At 39.9% G+C, this 21134-nt stretch overlaps 1 protein-coding gene across 2 annotated transcripts in view; it reads left to right on the forward strand.

Moving 5' to 3' along the window:
* Positions 1-21134, forward strand: part of LOC126215092 (probable mitochondrial glutathione transporter SLC25A40) — a 96189-nt gene that overhangs the window by 36572 nt on the left and 38483 nt on the right. Inside the window, exons 6-7 of one of the 2 annotated variants that reach the window (XM_049941738.1) lie at positions 752-833; positions 10440-10511. In XM_049941738.1, the coding sequence (XP_049797695.1) occupies positions 752-833; positions 10440-10511 (154 nt within the window). The remainder of the gene's footprint in view (positions 1-751; positions 834-10439; positions 10512-21134) is intronic. The other variant, XM_049941739.1, reaches the window with a different exon arrangement.

A 21134-nucleotide genomic window follows, 5' to 3' on the forward strand; every position in this document is an offset into this window, starting at 1 on the left:
ACACCGAACTTCACTAATTCCTACTATACCTAATTTTACCTATCCGTTTCCCTTTTTAAATTTTCTAACCTACCTGCCCTATTATGGGATCTGACATTCCACGCTCCGATCCGTAGAATGCCAGTTATCTTTCTCCTGATAACAACGTCCTCTTGAGTAGTCCCTGCCCGGAGATCTGAATGGGGGACTATTTTACCTCCGGAATATTTTACTCAAGAGGACGCCATCATCATTTAACCATACAGTAAAGCTGCATGCCCTCGGGAAAGATTACGGCTGTAGTTTCCCCTTGCTTTCAGTTGTTCGCAGTACCAGCACAGCAAGGCCGTTTTGGTTAGTGATACAAGGCCAGATCAGTCAATCATCCAGACTGTTTCCCCTGCAACTACTGGAAAGGCTGCTGCCCCTCTTCAGGAACCACACGTTTTTCTGGCCTCTCAACAGATACCCCTCCGTTGTGGTTGTACCTACGGTACGGCTATCTGTATCGCTGAGGCACGCAAGCCTCCCCACCAAGGCAAGGTCCATGGTTCGTGGGGGAAAGAGTGAAAAAGTACAAGAAATGTAAACCACATTTGTAAAAAAGTTTTTACTTATATTCTGGAACAGTATCTCATTTTGTTTTAGCTGTAGGGACGTATTACCTGTTAATGCTAACAGTACAACTCCGCTAGTTACAATGATATCACTGCTTCAAAGAGGAGACATCAAATTGGCTAATACTCGTGTGCAATGACTTATCGTTTTTTAGATTGCTGCCATTGTAACGAACCCGTTTGACGTGGTGAAGACGCACCAGCAGATTGATGTCGGTGAAAAGGAAATATACTCAGGTAAGACATTTGACTGCCACATATTTTTTTTATGTAAGTACCATCACCGAGGTCAAACTGAAAATTTTTACTCGGCCGATTTGAAGGTTTGAGCCATATTGTTTGGGATTACATGTGCCATATTTTATGTTTGTAGTTATTTATTGTAGGGCTAGCAGCCATAACTCGTCTTTTGCTCAATGTAATGGTTGTTGTGTAAGTTTTCATCTTCCCATCTACTGTGTCTTGCTCACACATTTTGCATGCCATTTAATTTCTTGTTTGTTATTTTGTTTGGGATGTAGCTTCCTTGTGCACAAATTCCCTCATAAATATTTTGTGTAGTATCCATTCCTTTACTTTATCAGATTCAGTATTGCTTCTGTCCCCTTTCTATACTGAACATTCCTTTCTCCACACTTTTTATGAGCCGTACAAAGAACAGATAACTATATTGTGGAATTCTGATGTATGTCCATCTCGTACTGTATGAGTAAATGTGGAGCTATCTTTCGCAATACATAACTGAATTCTGGAAGAAGTTAAAAGAATGTTCAGGCAGGATTTCTGGCATACAAATATGTCTGGTGTTTAACACCTCTTTCATACAGTATTATCACTAGTTTGACAACAATATAGAAAGGAAAGGGTGTTACTCACTACATAGTGGACGTATTGAGACACAGCCAGACACAGTGAGAAAGAATGATAGAAATATTTCGGCCTTTGGATAAAGATAAAGTCCTTCAGAAGTAGAAAACGCGCATGTGCGCCCCCCCCCCCCCTCCCACACACACACACACACACACACACACACACACACACACACACACACACACAGTCTCTGGGGTGCTAATGCCCATCTACATCGCTGTTGGGCCTTAGTACCCAGAGACAGTGGCCGTGTATGCATGAGTTTTTGTTGTGAGAATGTATGACAGTTTTGTGCTTCTGAAGAAAGACTTCGTCCAAAAGCTGAAATATTTCTAGTATTCTTTTTCATCGTGCACCACTGTGACTCAATAGCTCTGCTATGTGGTGAGTAAAAATCAGCTGTTTCCATATTACTGTTATTTTGCCATGGGCTTCCCATTGTTTGTGATTTGCTTGACAATTTTTAAACTCTCTCCCCTCAGACACAGATAGCCATTTAGTTGCCCACTCTGACATGCATTATCACTAAATTCAGTTCTTTTTATCCAGTTTCGGTACTACTGGCTCATGTGAGTGGAAGGCCATCTGTGACAGATGCCATACTTCGGCAGTTTAGGAGAAATGGCTTGTGGAGATCTTGTTGGCTCCAGCTATTTCTCCTCTACACTTTCTAGGGCCCATGTACACGATTTCGTGATGATGGCGTTGCTTGACAAATAGCATTTCCTTAATTATGCCTTCAGTATTTGATTTTGTGTCTGTTTTTCCGCAAGGAAAACAAAGTGCTTTACAATGCCTGTAAACTATTGTAATATCAATCAACCTCAGTGCTGGTAGGTATTTGGCACACATTATGTTTTGCCGCTTCCATTGTTTTTTTGGTATGTCAAGTGTACTGTGTTGTAATTGTGTGTTGATAACCAATTAACATACCTTCACTGTGACACCAGAAGAGAGTGCCTCATTGAAAACTGCAGAAATAAGGGCAACTAAAGTAGTTTACCAGAAAACAGAAATGAGAAGTGACGTGTAATCACAATTTTTGGAACTGGCGGCCATTTAATGGGAATTGAAGTGACCAGAAAAGTGTGCTGCTGGTTGCGGTTACCCGTTCACTGGCAATATGCTAGAGGCGATTTACTCGGTGTGCTTTAGTTTGTCGATATTGTGTAAAATAACAATTAGTGTAATATTGATTTAACCACAGAAGGTGTAAAGAGTCCAGAAGAACATCGTCTGTGTCGTGTCATTTTTAAATAACAGTCCCCATCTAGGTTTCTACTCGTCGAGCTCTACGATTCGTACACCGAAATTTCTGCACATCACCTCGAGAAAGAGATCCATTATGTTATCGGTCTGGCAAATACGAGACAGAAGAATGGTGTGTATGTCGAGACGGTGTGTCCGTCATTCAGGAAAGTGTTTGTCAGTTACGTGGCAAATGGATAACATAAAAGATTGAATGTTTTTGTGTTGTCAAATTCCTCTCAATTCCTGCAAGAGTATCTTATATTCATTTAATTGTGGTTACTACTGAAGGAATGATGAAATCTAGAAATTAGTATTTTTGTAATTAGAACTTTGGGGCCAGGTTGTTTCAGGTAAATTCTGGGATGGTCTATTGTCTACAATAGGTTACAACTGCCTCTTCATTCCATGCTGAAAATGAAATTTGCACATTGTAGAAACGGGACCCCCCCCCCCCCCCCCCCCCCCCGTCACCACCACCACCATGCCGCGGTTGGCTAAGGCCAACAATAAGTTAGCAGCAATTGACCATTCGCAGTGACTGACAATGTGTTCCTGTTGCTGTTTGGCACCAGTTGTCTATTTCATGTATTAGAAAGTCCCAAATATCATTAAAACTGTTGTGAAGATGTTTCAGTTCATCTGTCTTCTGGTTGTATACCCATTTTCTCTAGATCTATATTCCATAGCTCATAGTGAAATTCGAAAATTGTAGTTGAACTTTCAAAATTAGTTAATGTTTGTACATTGGAAGAAAATTTGTATTCATATTTCCAAAAACGAGGGTGGGGAGTTGGGGTAGGGAGTAAAAGATTGAGAGACTATGTTCAGCCCTGGCCCAGGAGAAGCCCAGCCAGAACATCAGCTCTTGGACAATGTGGAACAAAGTACACAAGGCACAATGAAGGGTTGTGAAATTTGAGTCCAAATTTAAAGTGGCCACACAACTGTCCAGTAGTGTTGCTGCCTTTTCGACGAGGGCCCCGCCTCGCAGAGAGCAACAGCTCGTCCTGCCTCCTGTACTGTCTCTTCTCTCTTGTAACTCACATTTTTATTTTTGCCTTTAATTTATGATCATTTAGTTCCCCTCCTATGTGGAAATGACACAAGGTCTTCAGAACTCATTAAAAGAGGAAATCGAAGTAATAAAATGTTGAGCTTTGAAATGACAAAATTATAGTAGAAATGTAAATAATAATAATAATAATAATAATAATAATAATAATAATAATAATAACGTCTGAGAAAGTGAAAAACAAAAATAATAATAATAATAATAATAATAATAATAATAAACAACCCCGTGGAGGCCCGGCGAACAGAATAGGCCTCCGCTATGGTCTGCCAGTCGTAAAAGGCGACAAAAAGAACAAAACACTAATAGGGCTAACCCCCCTTTTAGTGTGATTAGTGGGTTCAGGACAGAACTAAAGAAGCCTCGGACAAGCGGCGTCGTAGTCGGGGACGACGTTTGAACCCTATGCCCGCCCACAATGGTAACGACACTGCTAGCCGACTGGAAAATGATTTAAATCCAAATAGAGGTGTTTTGCAGGATATGCTTCCAGCAACCACCCTAGAAGGAAAACAGGCAGAGGATGAGATGGTCAGATGAAGTTAATCGACACCTCATGTTCTGTTATTACCGAGCAACAAACCTAGGAACCAACACAACTGGATACAGATCACAAGTATACACAACATTTATTACCAGATACCCAGAATTAAAATTTTTAACAGAACGACGACTAGCTGATCAGATCCGTGTAATAATCAAAAATAACAGGATACCCCAGTCAGAATTAGAAAACATCAAACAAGAAGTACAACAAATAATGGAACAAAATAATGTGCAATCAGAAGAAGAAGAAAATACAGTAATGGACTCAAACATCCCAGAGCAAACAAATAAAGAACAACACACATCAATTAAACAATCAGAGGAAAACGAAATCTTAAGACAGCCACCAGAACAAGCACAAATAGAACACGAAGTGACACACATGTTAGATATAGAAGAAAAATTTCAACTGACATATATAGAATACAAAGACACAAATACAGACATTAGACCATTCTTGCATAGACCGCCAAATAACCCACAAGTCGAAACAACAATAACAACTATCAACACAATCATACACAACAAAATAAATGAAAACACAACTATGGAAGAGTTACAACTACTGGTTTATATAGGAGCACTCACTACACTAAATATACACACTAGGCAGAGATCAGAACCAACCAACACACAGAAGAAACCCACAAAACCAGCATGGCAACACAGGCTACAGATCAGAATAGAAAAACTGAGAAAAGACATCGGACAGCTAACACAATTTATAAGAAATGAAATATCAGACAAAAAACGAAAAAGGTTAGGTAAAATCTCACAACAAGAAGCGATAGAGCAATTAGCATCGGCCAAACGACATAGAAGATACAAAAAAAGTGAAAATACAAGGAAACAAAACCAAACATTGAACACAAACCAAAAGAGATTTTACCAGACAATAGATAACACACACATTAAAATAGACAACCCACCAAACATAACAGACATGGAACACTTCTGGAGCAACATATGGTCAAACCCAGTACAACATAACAGGCATGCACGGTGGATACAAGCAGAAACAGACACATACAAGATGATACCACAAATGCCTGAAGTGATAATTTTGCAACATGAAGTCACCCGAGCAATTAATTCTACTCACAATTGGAAAGCCCCTGGAAAAGATAAAATAGCAAATTTCTGGCTAAAGAAGTTCACCTCAACACATTCACATCTAACTAAATTATTTAACAAGGCGGAAGTACAGAGGCAAAGGTGATGTTGAAAGACAGGTGAGGTACGAGCGGCGGCAAACAGAAATTAGAAATTAGCGGAGATTGAGGCCTGGCGGATAGCGAGAAGAGAGGATATGCTGAAGGGCAAGTTCCCACCTCCGGAGTTCTGACAGGTTGGTGTTAGTGGGAAGTATCCAGATAACCCGGACGGTGTAACACTGTGCCAAGATGTGCTGGCCGTGCACCGAGGCATGTTTAGCCACAGGGTGATCCTCATTACCAACAAACACTGTCTGCCTGTGTCCATTCATGCGAATGGACAGTTTGTTGCTCGTCATTCCCACATAGAAGACTTCACAGTGTAGGCAGGTCAGTTGGTAAATCACATGGGTGCTTTCACACGTGGCTCTGCCTTTGATCGTGTACACCTTCCGGGTTACAGGGCTGGAGTAGGTGGTGGTGGGAGGGTGCATGGGACAGGTTTTACACCGGGTGCGGTTACAAGGGTAGGAGCCAGAGGGTAGGGAAGGTGGTTTGGGGATTTCATAGGGATGAACTAAGAGGTACATTTGTAAAGCTTTCTAGTTCACAAACAGTTCCTTTCAGCTATTAAACAACCTTTTCGGCTAGTTTTAATAACTTTTGCTTTATTTCCAGTTCCGTTTTTTCACATCACCGATCATTTTTAGCCGCTTCCCACAGGTTTTAACGTCATTATTTCTCCATCAGACAATTGTTAGCCTCATTTCCATAATCTGCCACCACCATACCACTACTTTTAATACATCCTCACGTAGTTTTTTCGAAATTTTCCCGAATTTCTCCACCCTTTAACGTGTTTTGGCGGCAACACAACCACCTAACCTTTATGCACATCATTATCTACCTACACTATTTCACCACAGGATCAACATAACCCAGCTCCAATCAACCCCCTTTCGCCTCTTTTCACACCAGATCTCCATTTGCTTTCTACTTCACCTTTATCTCTCCCCATATATTTTTATATTTATTTTCATTTTCATTTCAGCCTCATGTTACACTTTCGACCTTCTAGTACCATGTCACCCTCACAACACCTCCACAACGACGCTTTACAAATGTACCTCTTAGTTCATCCCTATGAAATCCCCAAACCACCTTCCCTACCCTCTGGCTCCTACCCTTGTAACCGCCCCCGGTGTAAAACCTGTCCCATGCACCCTCCCACCACCACCTACTCCAGTCCTGTAACCCGGAAGGTGTACACGATCAAAGGCAGAGCCACGTGTGAAAGCACCCACGTGATTTACCAACTGACCTGCCTACACTGTGAAGCCTTCTATGTGGGAATGACCAGCAACAAACTGTCCATTCGCATGAATGGACACAGGCAGACAGTGTTTGTTGGTAATGAGGATCACCCTGTGGCTAAACATGCCTTGGTGCACGGCCAGCACATCTTGGCACAGTGTTACACCGTCCGGGTTATCTGGATACTTCCCACTAACACCAACCTGTCAGAACTCCGGAGGTGGGAACTTGCCCTTCAGCATATCCTCTCTTCTTGCTATCCGCCAGGCCTCAATCTCCGCTAATTTCTAATTTCTGTTTGCCGCCGCTCGTACCTCACCTGTCTTTCAACATCACCTTTGCCTCTGTACTTCCGCCTCGATATATTTTTTCCACGTGGAATGTTTCCCTCTGTCATATTCATTAAATTATTTAACAGTTACGTTGCAGACCCATACACATTCCCTGATAAACTTACACATGGAATAACTTATCTGAAACCTAAAGATCAAGCAGACACAGCAAACCCAGCTAAATATCGCCCCATAACATGCCTACCGACAATATACAAAATATTAACTTCAGTCATTACACAGAAATTAATGACACATACAACACAGAACAAAATTATAAATGAAGAACAAAAATACTGTTGCAAAGGAGCACGAGGATGTAAAGAGCAACTGATAATAGATGCAGAGGTGACATATCAAGCTAAAACTAAACAAAGGTCACTACACTACGCATACATTGATTACCAAAAAGCTTTTGATAGTGTACCCCACTCATGGTTACTGCAAATATTGGAAATATACAAAGTAGATCCTACATTGATACAGTTCCTAAACATATTAATGAAAAATTGGAAAACCACACTTAATATCCGAACAAATTCAAATAATATCACATCACAGCCAATAAAGATTAAGTGTGGAATATACCAAGGAGACTCATTAAGTCCTTTCTGGTTCTGCCTTGCTCTGAACCCACTATCCAACATGCTAAATAATACAAATTATGGATACAATATTACTGGAACATACCTACACAAAATCACACATTTGCTATACATAGATGATCTAAAACTACTGGCAGCAACAAATCAACAACTCAACCATTTACTAAAGATAACAGAAGTATTCAGCAATGATATAAATATGGCTTTTTGGAACAGACAAATGTAAGAAAAATAGCATAGTCAAGGGAAAACACACTAAACAGGAAGATTACATAATGGATAACCACAGCGACTGCATAGAAGCGATGGAAAAAACAGATGCCTATAAATATCTAGGATACAGACAAAAAATAGGAATAGATAATACAAATATTAAAGAAGAACTAAAAGAAAAATATAGACAAAGACTAACAAAAATACTGAAAACAGAATTGACAGCAAGAAATAAGACAAAAGATATAAATACTTATGCTATACCAATATTGACCTACTCATTTGGAGTAGTGAAATGGAGTAACACAGACCTAGAAGCACTCAATACACTTACACGATCACAATGCCACAAATATAGAATACATCACATACATTCAGCAACAGGAAGATTCACATTAAGCAGAAAGGAAGGAGGAAGGGGATTTATCGACATAAAAAACCTACATTATGGACAGGTAGACAATTTAAGAAAATTCTTTCTAGAACGAGCAGAAACTAGCATAATACACAAAGCAGTCACTCATATAAATACATCGGCTACACCACTGCAATTTCATAACCACTTCTACAACCCTTTAGATCACATAACATCAACAGATACGAAGAAAGTAAATTGGAAAAAAAAAACACTACACGGCAAGCACCCATATCATTTAACACAGCCACACATCGATCAGGACGCATCCAACACATGGCTAAGAAAAGGCAATATATACAGTGAGACGGAAGGATTCATGATTGCAATACAGGATCAAACAATAAACACCAGATATTACAGCAAGCATATTATTAAAGATCCCAATACCACAGCAGATAAATGCAGACTTTGCAAACAACAAACAGAAACAGTAGATCACATCACAAGCGGATGTACAATACTAGCAAATACAGAATACCCAAGAAGACATGACAATGTAGCAAAAATAATACATCAACAGCTTGCCTTACAACATAATCTTATAAAACAACACATTCCCACATACAAGTATGCACCACAAAATGTACTGGAGAATGATGAATACAAATTATACTGGAACAGAACCATTATAACAGATAAAACAACACCACATAACAAACCTGACATCATACTCACCAATAAAAAGAAGAAATTAACACAACTAATTGAAATATCCATACCCAATACAACAAATATACAAAAGAAATCAGGAGAAAAAATTGAAACATACATCCAACTGGCTGAGGAAGTCAAAGACATGTGGCATCAGGATAAAGTTGACATCATACCAATTATACTATCAACTACAGGGGTCATACCACACAATATCCACCAGTACATCAATGCAATACAGCTACATCCAAACTTATATATACAACTACAGAAATCCGTAATTATTGATAGATGTTCAATTACCCGAAAGTTCCTAAATGCAATATAACATATACCGCACAGTTAAAAGGAAGTCACGCTTGATCAAGGTCTGCGTCACTTTCCATTTTTGACCAGACATAACATCTGAGGAAAGAAAGAAATAATAATAATAATATGAGCATACATTGTTATACCTTAAACCATTTATCTGATCAATAGGGGCTGAGCATAGGTGAAGGTGGTGTCCTCGGTCTCTCGGTAGGAACCGTCCCAGAATCTGCCTTGAATGACATTGAAAACAGTGGCAAAACCAAATTTTGCTACCGGGTCTGTACGCTTTTCAGATTGGACAGTTTCTTATACCTGTCTATCCATCTCAGTGACTTAAAACTACTGTAATTCAATCGAGTGGACAGGACATACTCCTATTCAGTTATTTGATTCTATCCCATTCACTTCAGTGAATTCAATATGTGTAAAGTAATTTAATATTTCTATGAAGACAAAAGTTGGTTTTCTGAGAGAGTGGTAGACCCTCTCTTGGAATCAGAGTGGAAGAGAGACATTTACAGCATGACCTCTGTTTTACACTTTTTCTGTCCTTATTTCCCTTCTCCTACTACAAATTGAAATAACACTTCAGAAAGTTCTAGATTCGCGCCTCTCCCTTTATGTGATTCTGCCGAGTTTGCTCCGTTCGTTCCCATTTCTGCAGTTTGAGAGGCCCGATTCTACAGTGTCACGTCACATTCTAATTTGTGTCGTGTCGAGAACCTCCGCAACTGTGGCTGTTACAAAGTGGCATGAGTGTTTGCTGTCTGCTACATCTGTTTTCACTGTTACTTAATGCACTCAGTTTCTCTCACTTTCGTTCCGACACGCGACTACCACCCGACTTCCTCAGTTCCGAAATGCCTCATTACCTTCACCGAGAGGTCTACTAGAAGTAGCGCGCACAAATCGGCCCGTCGCAGAGGTCGGAAAGTAGAGAAAAATGAAGTTTTGCACACCGTTACTGCACGGTCGGTGCTGCAGTCTGTAGGCGGGTGCCGAGTGTGTGCTGCTTCCGGTGGGCCCCTCCTCCCCTCCCGCCCCTACTCCCACCTCCCAGTTTCCCCGCCGCTAATCTGAAGTGTTGGCCGTCGCTTATGTGCAGGCAAGAGGAAGCCCGGCGGCCCGTGGTCAGTTGTGGCCAACGCCATGGCGGGCTCTCTCCGTCACAGCAAAGGTGCGTACCTCTCATTCTAACTCTACACGTCATCTTGTGACGTTTTGTTCGTAATCGATTTTGTTTCCTTGTGCTACTGTCGTAACGGTGAGTACCTGCAAAATATTTTCTACTGTTAATTGATGTGTGTATGAAGATACGTTGTGAGGGTGCTCAAAAATATTTCAAAATACTGCTGTTTTTTCTCAAATAACTGGTCCACTGATACACGACTGAAATTCGTTAGCATATTCCTCACTGTCATCACCTGCATCGACACTACACTTCGACTGGCAAGTTTACGAATCCCCCTCCCACCGCTTTTCCTGGGAGGCAGGTTTGTGTAGCTACATCAGTTGCTGACAAAAGCTTCGTTGCTACCAGTTTTGACCTATATGTGGATTATGCACGAAAAATTTATTGTGTAATTGTTATGCAATTATGAACAAAACAGACTATGATACCAGTAGTAAATTATATTAAAAAAAATAAAGAGAAAATTAAAAATTTTACAGATTCATATAATTTATCAGTATGTACGTATTGGTTTAAAAATTCATTAGAGCATTTTGCTTTCTAATCCATTACATATAAAGGTGTTTATAAATGAATATTGGTGTTTTAACGCTTTATAATATTTATTACATTAAACTTAGTTATAAATGATATGTCAAATGAAAGAGCAGCTCAAACAGTTTTACCAAAAACCTTATAAATGTTCAATGTGAGCACCATTTGTCACACGGCACACATCAAGTCTATAGCCAAGTCCTTCCCAAATGTTGATAAGTGTGTCTTCAGCGATTGTAGCAACAGCTGCTTCAGTCCGGTTTCATTATTCAGGGATGCGATTTTTTCCTTTGGGGATTCATCAAGGATCGTGTGTACGTGCTTCCGCCACCAGCAGACCTCCCTGAATTAAGAAACCAGATTGAAGCAGCTTTTGCTACAATCACTGAAGACACACTTATCAATGTTTGGGAAGAACTGGGCTATAGACCTGATGTGTGCCGTGTGACAAATGGTGCTCACATTGAACATTTATAAGGTTCTTGGTAAAACTGTTTGAGTTGCTGTTTCATTTGACATATCATTTGTAACTGTAAATTTAATGTAATAAATGTTATAAAGCATTAAAATCCCAATATTCATTTATAAACACCCTGCAGTTCCGTTAATATCGAGTTAAATGGGTGAGCATCTCTGTTACACACATCAAACAAAGTTTTGGATCACCCTGATTCCCAGAACTCCTGAAGATAGTCATTGGCTGTGGATATTGTATCACAGACACAGTCCGTTTGACTGTTCAGAGATGTCTCTGTACCCGACTGAAAATGTAAACAACCGTGCACGAACAGCGCCTCAAACGGAGGGGGTCCGACAGCCGATCAGCTCCAGTCGTCCCACCAGGAAGGAGGTACACGGCTCGTGTTTTCTGTAGTTCAGTGCCTAGACGATAAATATCACAGTTTAATTGCGTCCGCATTGTTACTTTGTGCCAGGAAGGGCTCTCGACGAGGGAAGTGTCCAGGTGTCTCGAAGTGAACCGAAGCGGTGTTGCTCAGACATGGAGGAGATACAGGAACTGTCAATGACGTGCCTCGCTCAGGCTGCCCGAGGGCTACTACTGCAGTGGATGACTGCTACCTACAGATTATGGCTAGGAGGAACCCTGACAGCAATGCCACCATCTTGAATAATGCTTTTCGTGCTGCCGCAGAACGTCGTGTTACGACTCAAACTGTGCGCAATAGGCTGCATGATGCGCAACTTTACTCCCCGACGTTCTTGGCGAAGCCCATCTTTGCAACCGCGACACCGTGCAGCGCGGTACAGATGGGCCCGACAGCATACCGAATGGACCGCTCAGGATTGGCATCGCGTTCTCTTCACCGATGAGTGTCGCATATGCCTTCAACCAGACAATCGTCGGAGACGTGTTTGGAGGCAACCCTGTCACACTGAACGCCTTAGATACACTGTCCAGTGAGTGCAGCAAGGTGGAGGTTCCCTGCTACTCTGGGGTGGCATTATGTGGGGCCGACGTACAGCGCTGGTGGTTACAGAAGGCACTGTAACGGCTGTACAATACGTGAATGCCATCCTCCGACAGATAGTGCAATTGTATCGGCACCATATTGACGAGGCATTCGTCTCCATGCACGACAATTCGCGCCCCCATCGTGCGCATCTTGTGAACGACTTCCTCCGAGATAACTACATCGCTCGACTAGAATGGCCAGCATGTTCTCCAGACATGAGCTGTACCGTACGTGCCTGGGATAGATTGAAAAGGCTGTTTATGGACGACGTGACCCACCCACCACTCTGAGGGGTGTACGCGGAATCGCCACTGAGGAGTGGGACGATCAGGACCGACAGTGCCTCGATGAACTTGTGGATAGCGTGCCACGACGCATACAGGCATGTGTCAGTGAAATAAGACGTGCTACTGGGTATTAAAGATACCGGTGCGTACAGCAATCTGTACCACCACCTCTGAAGGTCTCCCTGTATGGTGGTACAACATGCAATGTGTGGTTTTCATGAGCAATAAAAAGGGCAGAAATGATGTTTATGTTGATCTCTATTCCAATTTTCTGTACAGGTTCCGGAACTCTTGGAACCGAGGTGATGCAAAACTTTTTTTGATGTGTGTTTTACACATCACTAATAATCACTCACTGTCTGGACACATCTTGTCTTTCATTGCACACAATGGCAAATACCTCTCTCGTCAGGCCTGCCTATATTATTCTTAATATGCTCACATCACAACTCTTCTGAAAACTTATTTACTACCACTACTGCTGCTGCTGCTACCACCACTACTACTATTGTGTTAATACCAATGCGAGGTACAGAATTCATTATCAGTTTTCGTCTTTAACTAGCTGAAAATTGAGAAGTAAACTGCAGTTCGCTGTAGAAATAGCTCCAGTTAAATATTAGAAAAAAATAATATTGCATAAGAAAAGACTGACATCTATATTTAAGAAATGGGTACAGAAAGACAGTAGACAAATTCGATGGTAAGCATAGCTTATCTGTATGAGGTAGAGGGGTCATTGTAATAGTCACTTGTGTGGTGGATACAGCTGTTCACATATTGTCAGTGGTCATTGAGCTCAATATAAGTGGAGTTATATAGTGAATCTGAAGAACAGTAGCCTGTAGTGAGGTAAATATGTGTTTCAACTACGCAGGAATGAAGTTTTTGCTAAGGTTGCACTGTTGGCATATTAAGAATGACTTCAGAAGGTCTTATGACAGGCTTTTTTGCCACAGTGAGGAACAGAGGTACAGATGTCTCCAGGTAGTGAGAGTGCATTAGTGACATGTAATAACAACACTCATACCCAATATTAAGGCATGTAATGCATTAGAAGGAGAGATGATACGATGATTTTTTTCGGCTAGTAGGTACATACTGATACATCATGGGAATTTGTAGGATTTTAATTTTTTTACTGTTTAATCCTGATATTATTGTCTGCATTGTTCATAATTACCATGTGTCAGAAGATGATCTAGACCAGGGATCTCCAAGCTACGGCTCGGGGACTGACACCAGCCCGCAAACACAGTCGATCAGGCCCGCAGTGACGGGTCATATGTGCCCCTGTCTGGCCCACCGTTATTTTCTTTTATTGCAGTCGAACGTTGCTTATTGAGCACCTCCCATAAAGAGTAATATATACAACCAGTAGAAGAAACTGAATCACTTAACGAACAATTTTTCACGTAAAGAGTCTGTTTAGTGTGGGTTGTTGTTGGTCCCCCTCCCCTTCAGTCTGTACTAACAATTTCAAAAACCAACACTTGGCCTGGATCACTCTCTTTACCCATTATAAATGAGCACACAATTGTGCATTGTCCTATTGACTAACACTCTGTAAAGTAGAAGCTATATTCAATCAGCTGTACTGAATGCAATGTGCCTCACACCGCAATTATCACCACCACTCGGGCTTTCACAGCGGTGTTACAAATTTTCCACAAAGATGTCTCAAGATTTTTTTCTTCACCTGCGTGTGTTAACTCTTCTCCTTCCAGTATCTGTTTATGAATTCCAGTTCTGATTTTTTGTCATCAACACAAATTCATTAAATGTGCCTGTAAAGCAGTAGCTATGCATGCTCTGAATTTAATTAATAATCATGCTATGTCTCTCTTTTGACAGATTTTGAAGCATGGGCATAAACAAATATCTCTTGACAACTTTCTTCTAAAATAGGCTGTACTGTATTATGAATAAAAAATTACAATATTGTATTATAAATCTGTTTGAATACCTGTTTCTTTGGAATGGAATGTATTGATCTAAGGTTTTTCACAGAGATAAGTAGTATAAAAATGGGAATAAAAGCTATGTGCAAACTTATGCAACTGATCAAACTGTGTGAGTGAAAGACTCGTATAAAATTCCAGCAATGATGAATTAAATATTTATCTTTACAAATCAACCATTTCCATTTGAAGGTCATGGCCAAGACTTTCTAAATTGGTGTTAAAAGGATTTTGAAAAATCTTGATATCAATTGCAATTTTAGAATCTGAAAAATGAGGTTCAAAAATGACTTTTAAAGCACTCAAAGTTTCAGTTGCAAAATATACAGAAAACAGAGTTTCTTGTTGCTGACTGAATGATTGGCATGTATTACAATGCATGAGACATTTTTTGTTCATTGAGAGTGAAACAAAACAATTTTTTTGTCAAAAGGATTTAATATAAGTGTATAAAACAGGCAGGAGCCAGTTTGTTCCTTGTAAATTTAAATTGAGGTTGTTCATATGTTTAGTTAAATCTGTACAAAATAACAACTTCCATAACCACTCATTGTTTTGTAATTCAGTCAGAGGACGTTTTCCTTTCGTTCAAGTAAATTTTGATAGTTCTTAAGAGTTCAAAAAATCATGTTGGAGCTTTTCTGCAGCTAAGCCAGTGTACTGCTGTATAATATGGTAAGTCATTCCTTCAGTCTCTTCAATAAACTTGCAGAATTAATGATAATTGAGAGCATGTGATCTTAAATAGTTAACAGCCAACATGACTGACATTCAAACTTTCGACATGTCCAGACATCTTCGACATTTTCTACTTCCTCTGACTTGAGAGCAACAATACCTTTATCTGTTACTCACATTCTTGCCATCATCAGTTGTGATACACCTTAAGTTTTTCCATTGAACGTTGTTTATCTGAACAGCATTTTCAACTCACTTAAGTTTCTTCCTCTGTGGCCATGCCTTGAATATGTGAATGTCAAGCAGCTCTTCATATGCTTAATGATTCTCATTTATTCCTCAAATCAAAATTAACACTTCTGGAGTATCTGAAACGTCTTCTGACTCATCCAGAGCCAAAGAGAATGGCTGTAAGTGTTGAGTTTTCTCAGACAATCAAGTTAATATATTTCAGCAATATCATTTACTCTTCAAGCCACATTGTTTGCTGACAAACTGAGGTTTTCAAGTAAACTACTTTTTCCTGGTCACATCTCTTCAACTGCTGCAATCATGCAGTCCTTCACCAATTTGCTGTAAGTAGATGTTTTTACATACTTTGCTGTTGAGTGAGCCATGCAGAAACTAGCAGGACTTGTTGCTTCTTGTTCAACATTTACTCAGATGCTGTTCAAAGACGTGTGTTTTTCTAATCATTGACTTCTATTGAATTTGAATTAAGTGTGAGAATGCTTAGTCTCGTAATGATGTTTCATGTTGTATTGTTTGAGAACTGATATTGTTTCATTGCAAATTATACAGATTGCCTTATTATTTGACTCAGTCTGTGTGTTTTTCTAATCATTGACTTCTATTGAATTTGAATTAAGTGTGAGAATGCTTAGTCTCGTAATGATGTTTCATGTTGTATTGTTTGAGAACTGATATTGTTTCATTGCAAATTATACAGATTGCCTTATTATTTGACTCAGTCTCAAAATATTGATGCCCCCATTGCTTTTTAAAATTTCTGCACTCGCTTTCTATCCTCCTTTACTTTTCCATATTTGTACAAACCTACACAAGGGACGTAACTGCAAATCAAAATGATGCCAATTAATAGTATTAAGAGCAAGGGTTCTGAGTAAAGAATTGTACTGGCTTTGTCTTTAAGGCAATTTTGATTAAACTAGATACTCACTGTTAAACACACTGTATGTCGACTAAGAAACTTTTGTCACGATACATATTAGTCCCAGTATATTTTGCGTTTCAGATCACACGTGTTGCTTCTACCCACAAGATAGTGCTGCACTACTGCACTTCTCTACTTTCCCAAAGACATTAATACTAAAATTTAGCATTGTCAGAAATAGTTGTAATAATACATAAAGTGCAGCACGCACATCAGCTGTTACTGCAGCAATGAAATGATGTGGACCCTCACCCGTAGGTGACAACAGAAATTGCGGAGTCGAGTCCGCCCCTGCTCCCTGTGTCATAGGTATCTCACTCTGTGTCTAGTCCCGAAACAAAAATTTGCGCACAATCTGACACTGCAGTATGTTAGTATGCTGTCCAACTTTTCTCTAACTGTGCAAGCGGTGACCACAGGGAACTGAGAGAACCCCTACGACCGGTGTGTGCCAAGCAGTGTCAGGATAAGAAGATATCCTACAGTGCTTGCATTGTGTTCTGACCACTTGTTGTGATGTTAACAATAACGGAAGTAATGAGATTTTGCGAAAGTGTGTTAAGACGGTCACGAGTGGTACGTATTTGTAGAAATGTATATGAAATTAAACTAGAGCCACATCTCAAGATAAAACAATAAGCAACTCGCTGCATAATGACCACTGCTGTGCCACTCGGTGTCAGTTTGTGGCAAGCGTCGTGAAAACTTCTGAATTGCACCGAGGATTTCTGAGCGGAACGAGGGTATACGGCTTCGAGAAAACATGTGGCTAAAATGTTTGGAGACTTCTGATCGGGACCAAAACTGGTATCGACACCTAGAAAGTTTTTGTCAGCAGCTGACAGCGTAGCTTCACAAATATGTCTTTCACAAAAGTTAAATTTCATTGAATTCTGCCAAATACTTAATAGGGAACCGGGCACAGTTTTGTTTGTTGAAAAACATTTCCTATCAAATCACATTTCCTTCTAAGAGATCAGAAGGAAAGAACTTGTGGCTAAATTTCAAGAATAAGACAGACAGTGAAGACATTTAAGTCCCTACTGAAACCTTTTTTGCTATATTCGGTGCTCTGTCACCGTACAGCTGCAAGTGTGGCTTTCGCTTAGCTCTTCGCTCTACTTTGAGTTTTTAGTGTGGATAGGACCAGCAAAAACAAAAGGATTTACACAACCTATGCAGGCGCATTAAATACTGTTATTGCCGTCAACACGGTTGTCATTATCTCCAGAACACGTTAAAAGTTAATTCAAATTGTAAAAATAGGTGAGTAGGCAGGACACGACTAGACGTAGAAGTTTGAACTGGAGACAATTGACAGACCCCTACCCCTTCGTGTTTGCTTCCCCGACTCTGAACACAGTAGGCTTCCGTACAGGTGAAGTAGCTCTCACTGGGCTTGAGGTGAAAATGTTCTACAAGAGGAGAGACAATAGAGAATTGATTAAAACGGGATGAGAGATTGATGACAGCTTCCAATTTAAACTGATTTGGGTGAAGTGAGTATATGTGTAAATAGTGTGACTTCACAAATGTGGAAGATTCTGTTTTTGGTTATGTCACAGTTAGTATATTAGACAGAAACATGGAACAGTTGAGCCTTTCACTGTACACGTCCAGTGCCCCATTCTGCAGCTGCCGTTTACGTGCCGTCGTACGTGCACCGCTTGGGTTTTCCCACAGTGCAGTGGACATTTGTATGCGTCCTGAGCCACTGACCTCTCACTGCTGCAGACAAGTTACTTCCGTATCTTTGCAAATAAAAAAGTTTCAAGTATTTATCGTACAACTTGTCTGCCTCAACGTGTGCTGCTATTTGCAGAAAACCTCATTTCAACGGCTGGAATCACTCGAGATATAACGATTATTAGAGCCGCACGATACGCAGTGCGGAAGGATGCGAACAGATGTGTGGTGCACGAGTGTCAGATGAATGTAAAAGCCAGTAATGTGAGAACTAAATGAGATATCGTTCTGCTCTCAATTTTAAATAAAATTTCGATATCTCGTCTGCATTTCATTCGTTGCAATGTACGAGCTTAAATCGACTGTATGTAAAGTGTATGCAGTGTGTTTTCACCTCTGCAAACTTTTTTATTTTTTGTGCAAAGTTTTATGTAATTTGATGCAGCACAGTAAGTACGATTGCATAATGAAAAGAAACTCATTCTTTTATCTAGTGAATGCATCGGACTGCAATATGTGTAAAATTCAAATCCTTTTCTCCGAATAGTTTTCAAAAAATCGGCCGATAATTATTTTGTATTGGCCAGAACGCCATCTCTCGGCACAGGCACCGGCATTCGGCAGGCAGTACAGCCGTAACAAGTCACCCTCGGCGTGAAATACAGAGAGCTGCTCTGTAGCGGGGAAAGTGTTAATCTCGTTTGAGAGGGAAGTGTGAAGAGGAAAATTGTAGAGGAATAACTGAGGTTTGAGTACAGAAAGCAGGTCCAAGTGTACGCAGGGTGCAGTACTCGAAGAGAGACGGAGAGGTCTGCACGGGGCGGACTAATGTAGACGGTGGCATCGAGCTAGTCTCCGAACTGGTGACTACAGGAACACCGGTTGGTATACTCTGTACAGATAAATTAAGTATTGCTACAGGCCTCAATATCCCGTAAGAAATTCTGCTTGCACAGATACTTGGATCGTGTCAGGTTCCTTGTCCGTCTCGCGCAAATCGAATGCAGTCGGCAAAGAAAATTTCGATATTGCATTTTGAAAACCTGAAGGGAGGTTGGAAAGCATCTGGGTGCTTTATATGGCTGTAGTTGGAAAACTGATCTGTCTCTACACTCAGGGAACAAACCTTACGTTGGTGCAATTGATGAAAGTGAGAGCTCACTTGCAAGGGGAAAGCAGTTAGTTACATTTTCCATAGGTCACATGGGACACTTACATACAGCTGAATAAATCAGCATGCTGGCCATTTACAGATTTTTTTAAACAACTAGTTATCTTTACTAAAGAATTCCTCAGTCGTATAGAAGTAGTTGTTTGAGAGAAACGTCTTTGATCTACATTTGAAAACACCTCTGCTATCCGTCAGTCGTTTTATTTCCGCACGTAGATTGTCAGAGTTTTGTACCTGTTTATTTTTCCTTGTTCGTGCCAAAATTATATTCATTAAAAGGTAATGCAGATAATTTTTCCTTCTAGTTTTGTACTTGCAAATATCTTTATTACTCTGAAACTTAGATGAATTGTTAATGACAAGTCTCATTAGTGAATAAATATACTGAAGCTGTGCTTAATGTTCCCAGATGCGTAAAGAGATACGTAGAAGACTTTTGTGTGTCAACTCCGTACGTAATTACTTTCTTTTGTACGTTGAACACTTTTTGGCAAAGTGAGGAGTTACCCCAGAATATTATCCCATAAAATATCAATGAATGAAAATGTGCAAAATTTGTTAACTTGCTGAGTGTTAAATCTCCAAAGTTGGCTATTACTCTTATAGCAAAAGTAGCTGAGCCTAATTGTTTTAATAGGTCTACTATATGGGTTTTCCAGTTTAAGTGTTCATCATTATGTACAACTAAGAACTGGAGATTTTCTACCCTGTTTACTGGTTCATGATGGTATACTAAGGTCATAGGAGGTGTGACATTTTTGGCAGCACAAAACTGGATGAACTGTGTGTGATAGCTTTTTTTTATTTTATTTTTTAAAGTTTAACGCTAGCCCATTTGTGCAAAATCATTTAGCAATTTTCACAAAAACATGTTTTACTATTTTCTGTCGATTTTTCAGTGCTCAGCTGTATAGAAATTCTTGTATCATCTGCAAACAGTACTAATTCTGCCTTCTGATTCAAGTAAAATGACAAATCATTTGGGTAAAGTCACTTGAGTGGGGTGAGTTAGTTTCATGGTCCGTGAATAATTTGCGTGATAAGTTGTAGTAAGGGGTAAAGAGTCATTTTACATTCACATCACAAATTAATTTGTAAGTATGGGTACATGCTGAACATGAATAAGTTTTTTTTATTCATATATACTGTTTTCCAATAAACAGATGTGAGTTAGTCATTCTTACCTACCACCTTTTACACATTACAGTAACAGAAATTCTTCTACAGAATACGAGGTCAAGTTTTTAAGGAGAAATATTACCAGTTTGTTTTCAAATTTTATTTTGCTGACTGTCAGACATTTTATGTCACTGGGTAAGTTTTAAAAGTTTAGTTGCAGCATTGTGCATCCCTTTTTGTGCTAAAGACAGTCTGAACGCGAAGTAACGAACATCATTTTTCCTTCTAATATTGTAATTACGTACATCATCGTCCCTTTCGATCTACAGTGGATTATTTACAAGAAGCTTCATGGGGGTATGAATATACTGTGAAGCAGTAATCAGTATGCCTAACTCCTTCAACAACAATGTAGGAAAAGACACGTTGCTACTTACCATAAAGAAGACACCTCAAGTTACGGACAGGCACAATTAAGACTCACATATAGCTTTCGCGGCCATGGCCTACATAAGTAAAACAC

This window comes from Schistocerca nitens, chromosome 12, assembly GCF_023898315.1.
Source record: "Schistocerca nitens isolate TAMUIC-IGC-003100 chromosome 12, iqSchNite1.1, whole genome shotgun sequence".
Lineage (NCBI taxonomy): Eukaryota > Metazoa > Arthropoda > Insecta > Orthoptera > Acrididae > Schistocerca > Schistocerca nitens.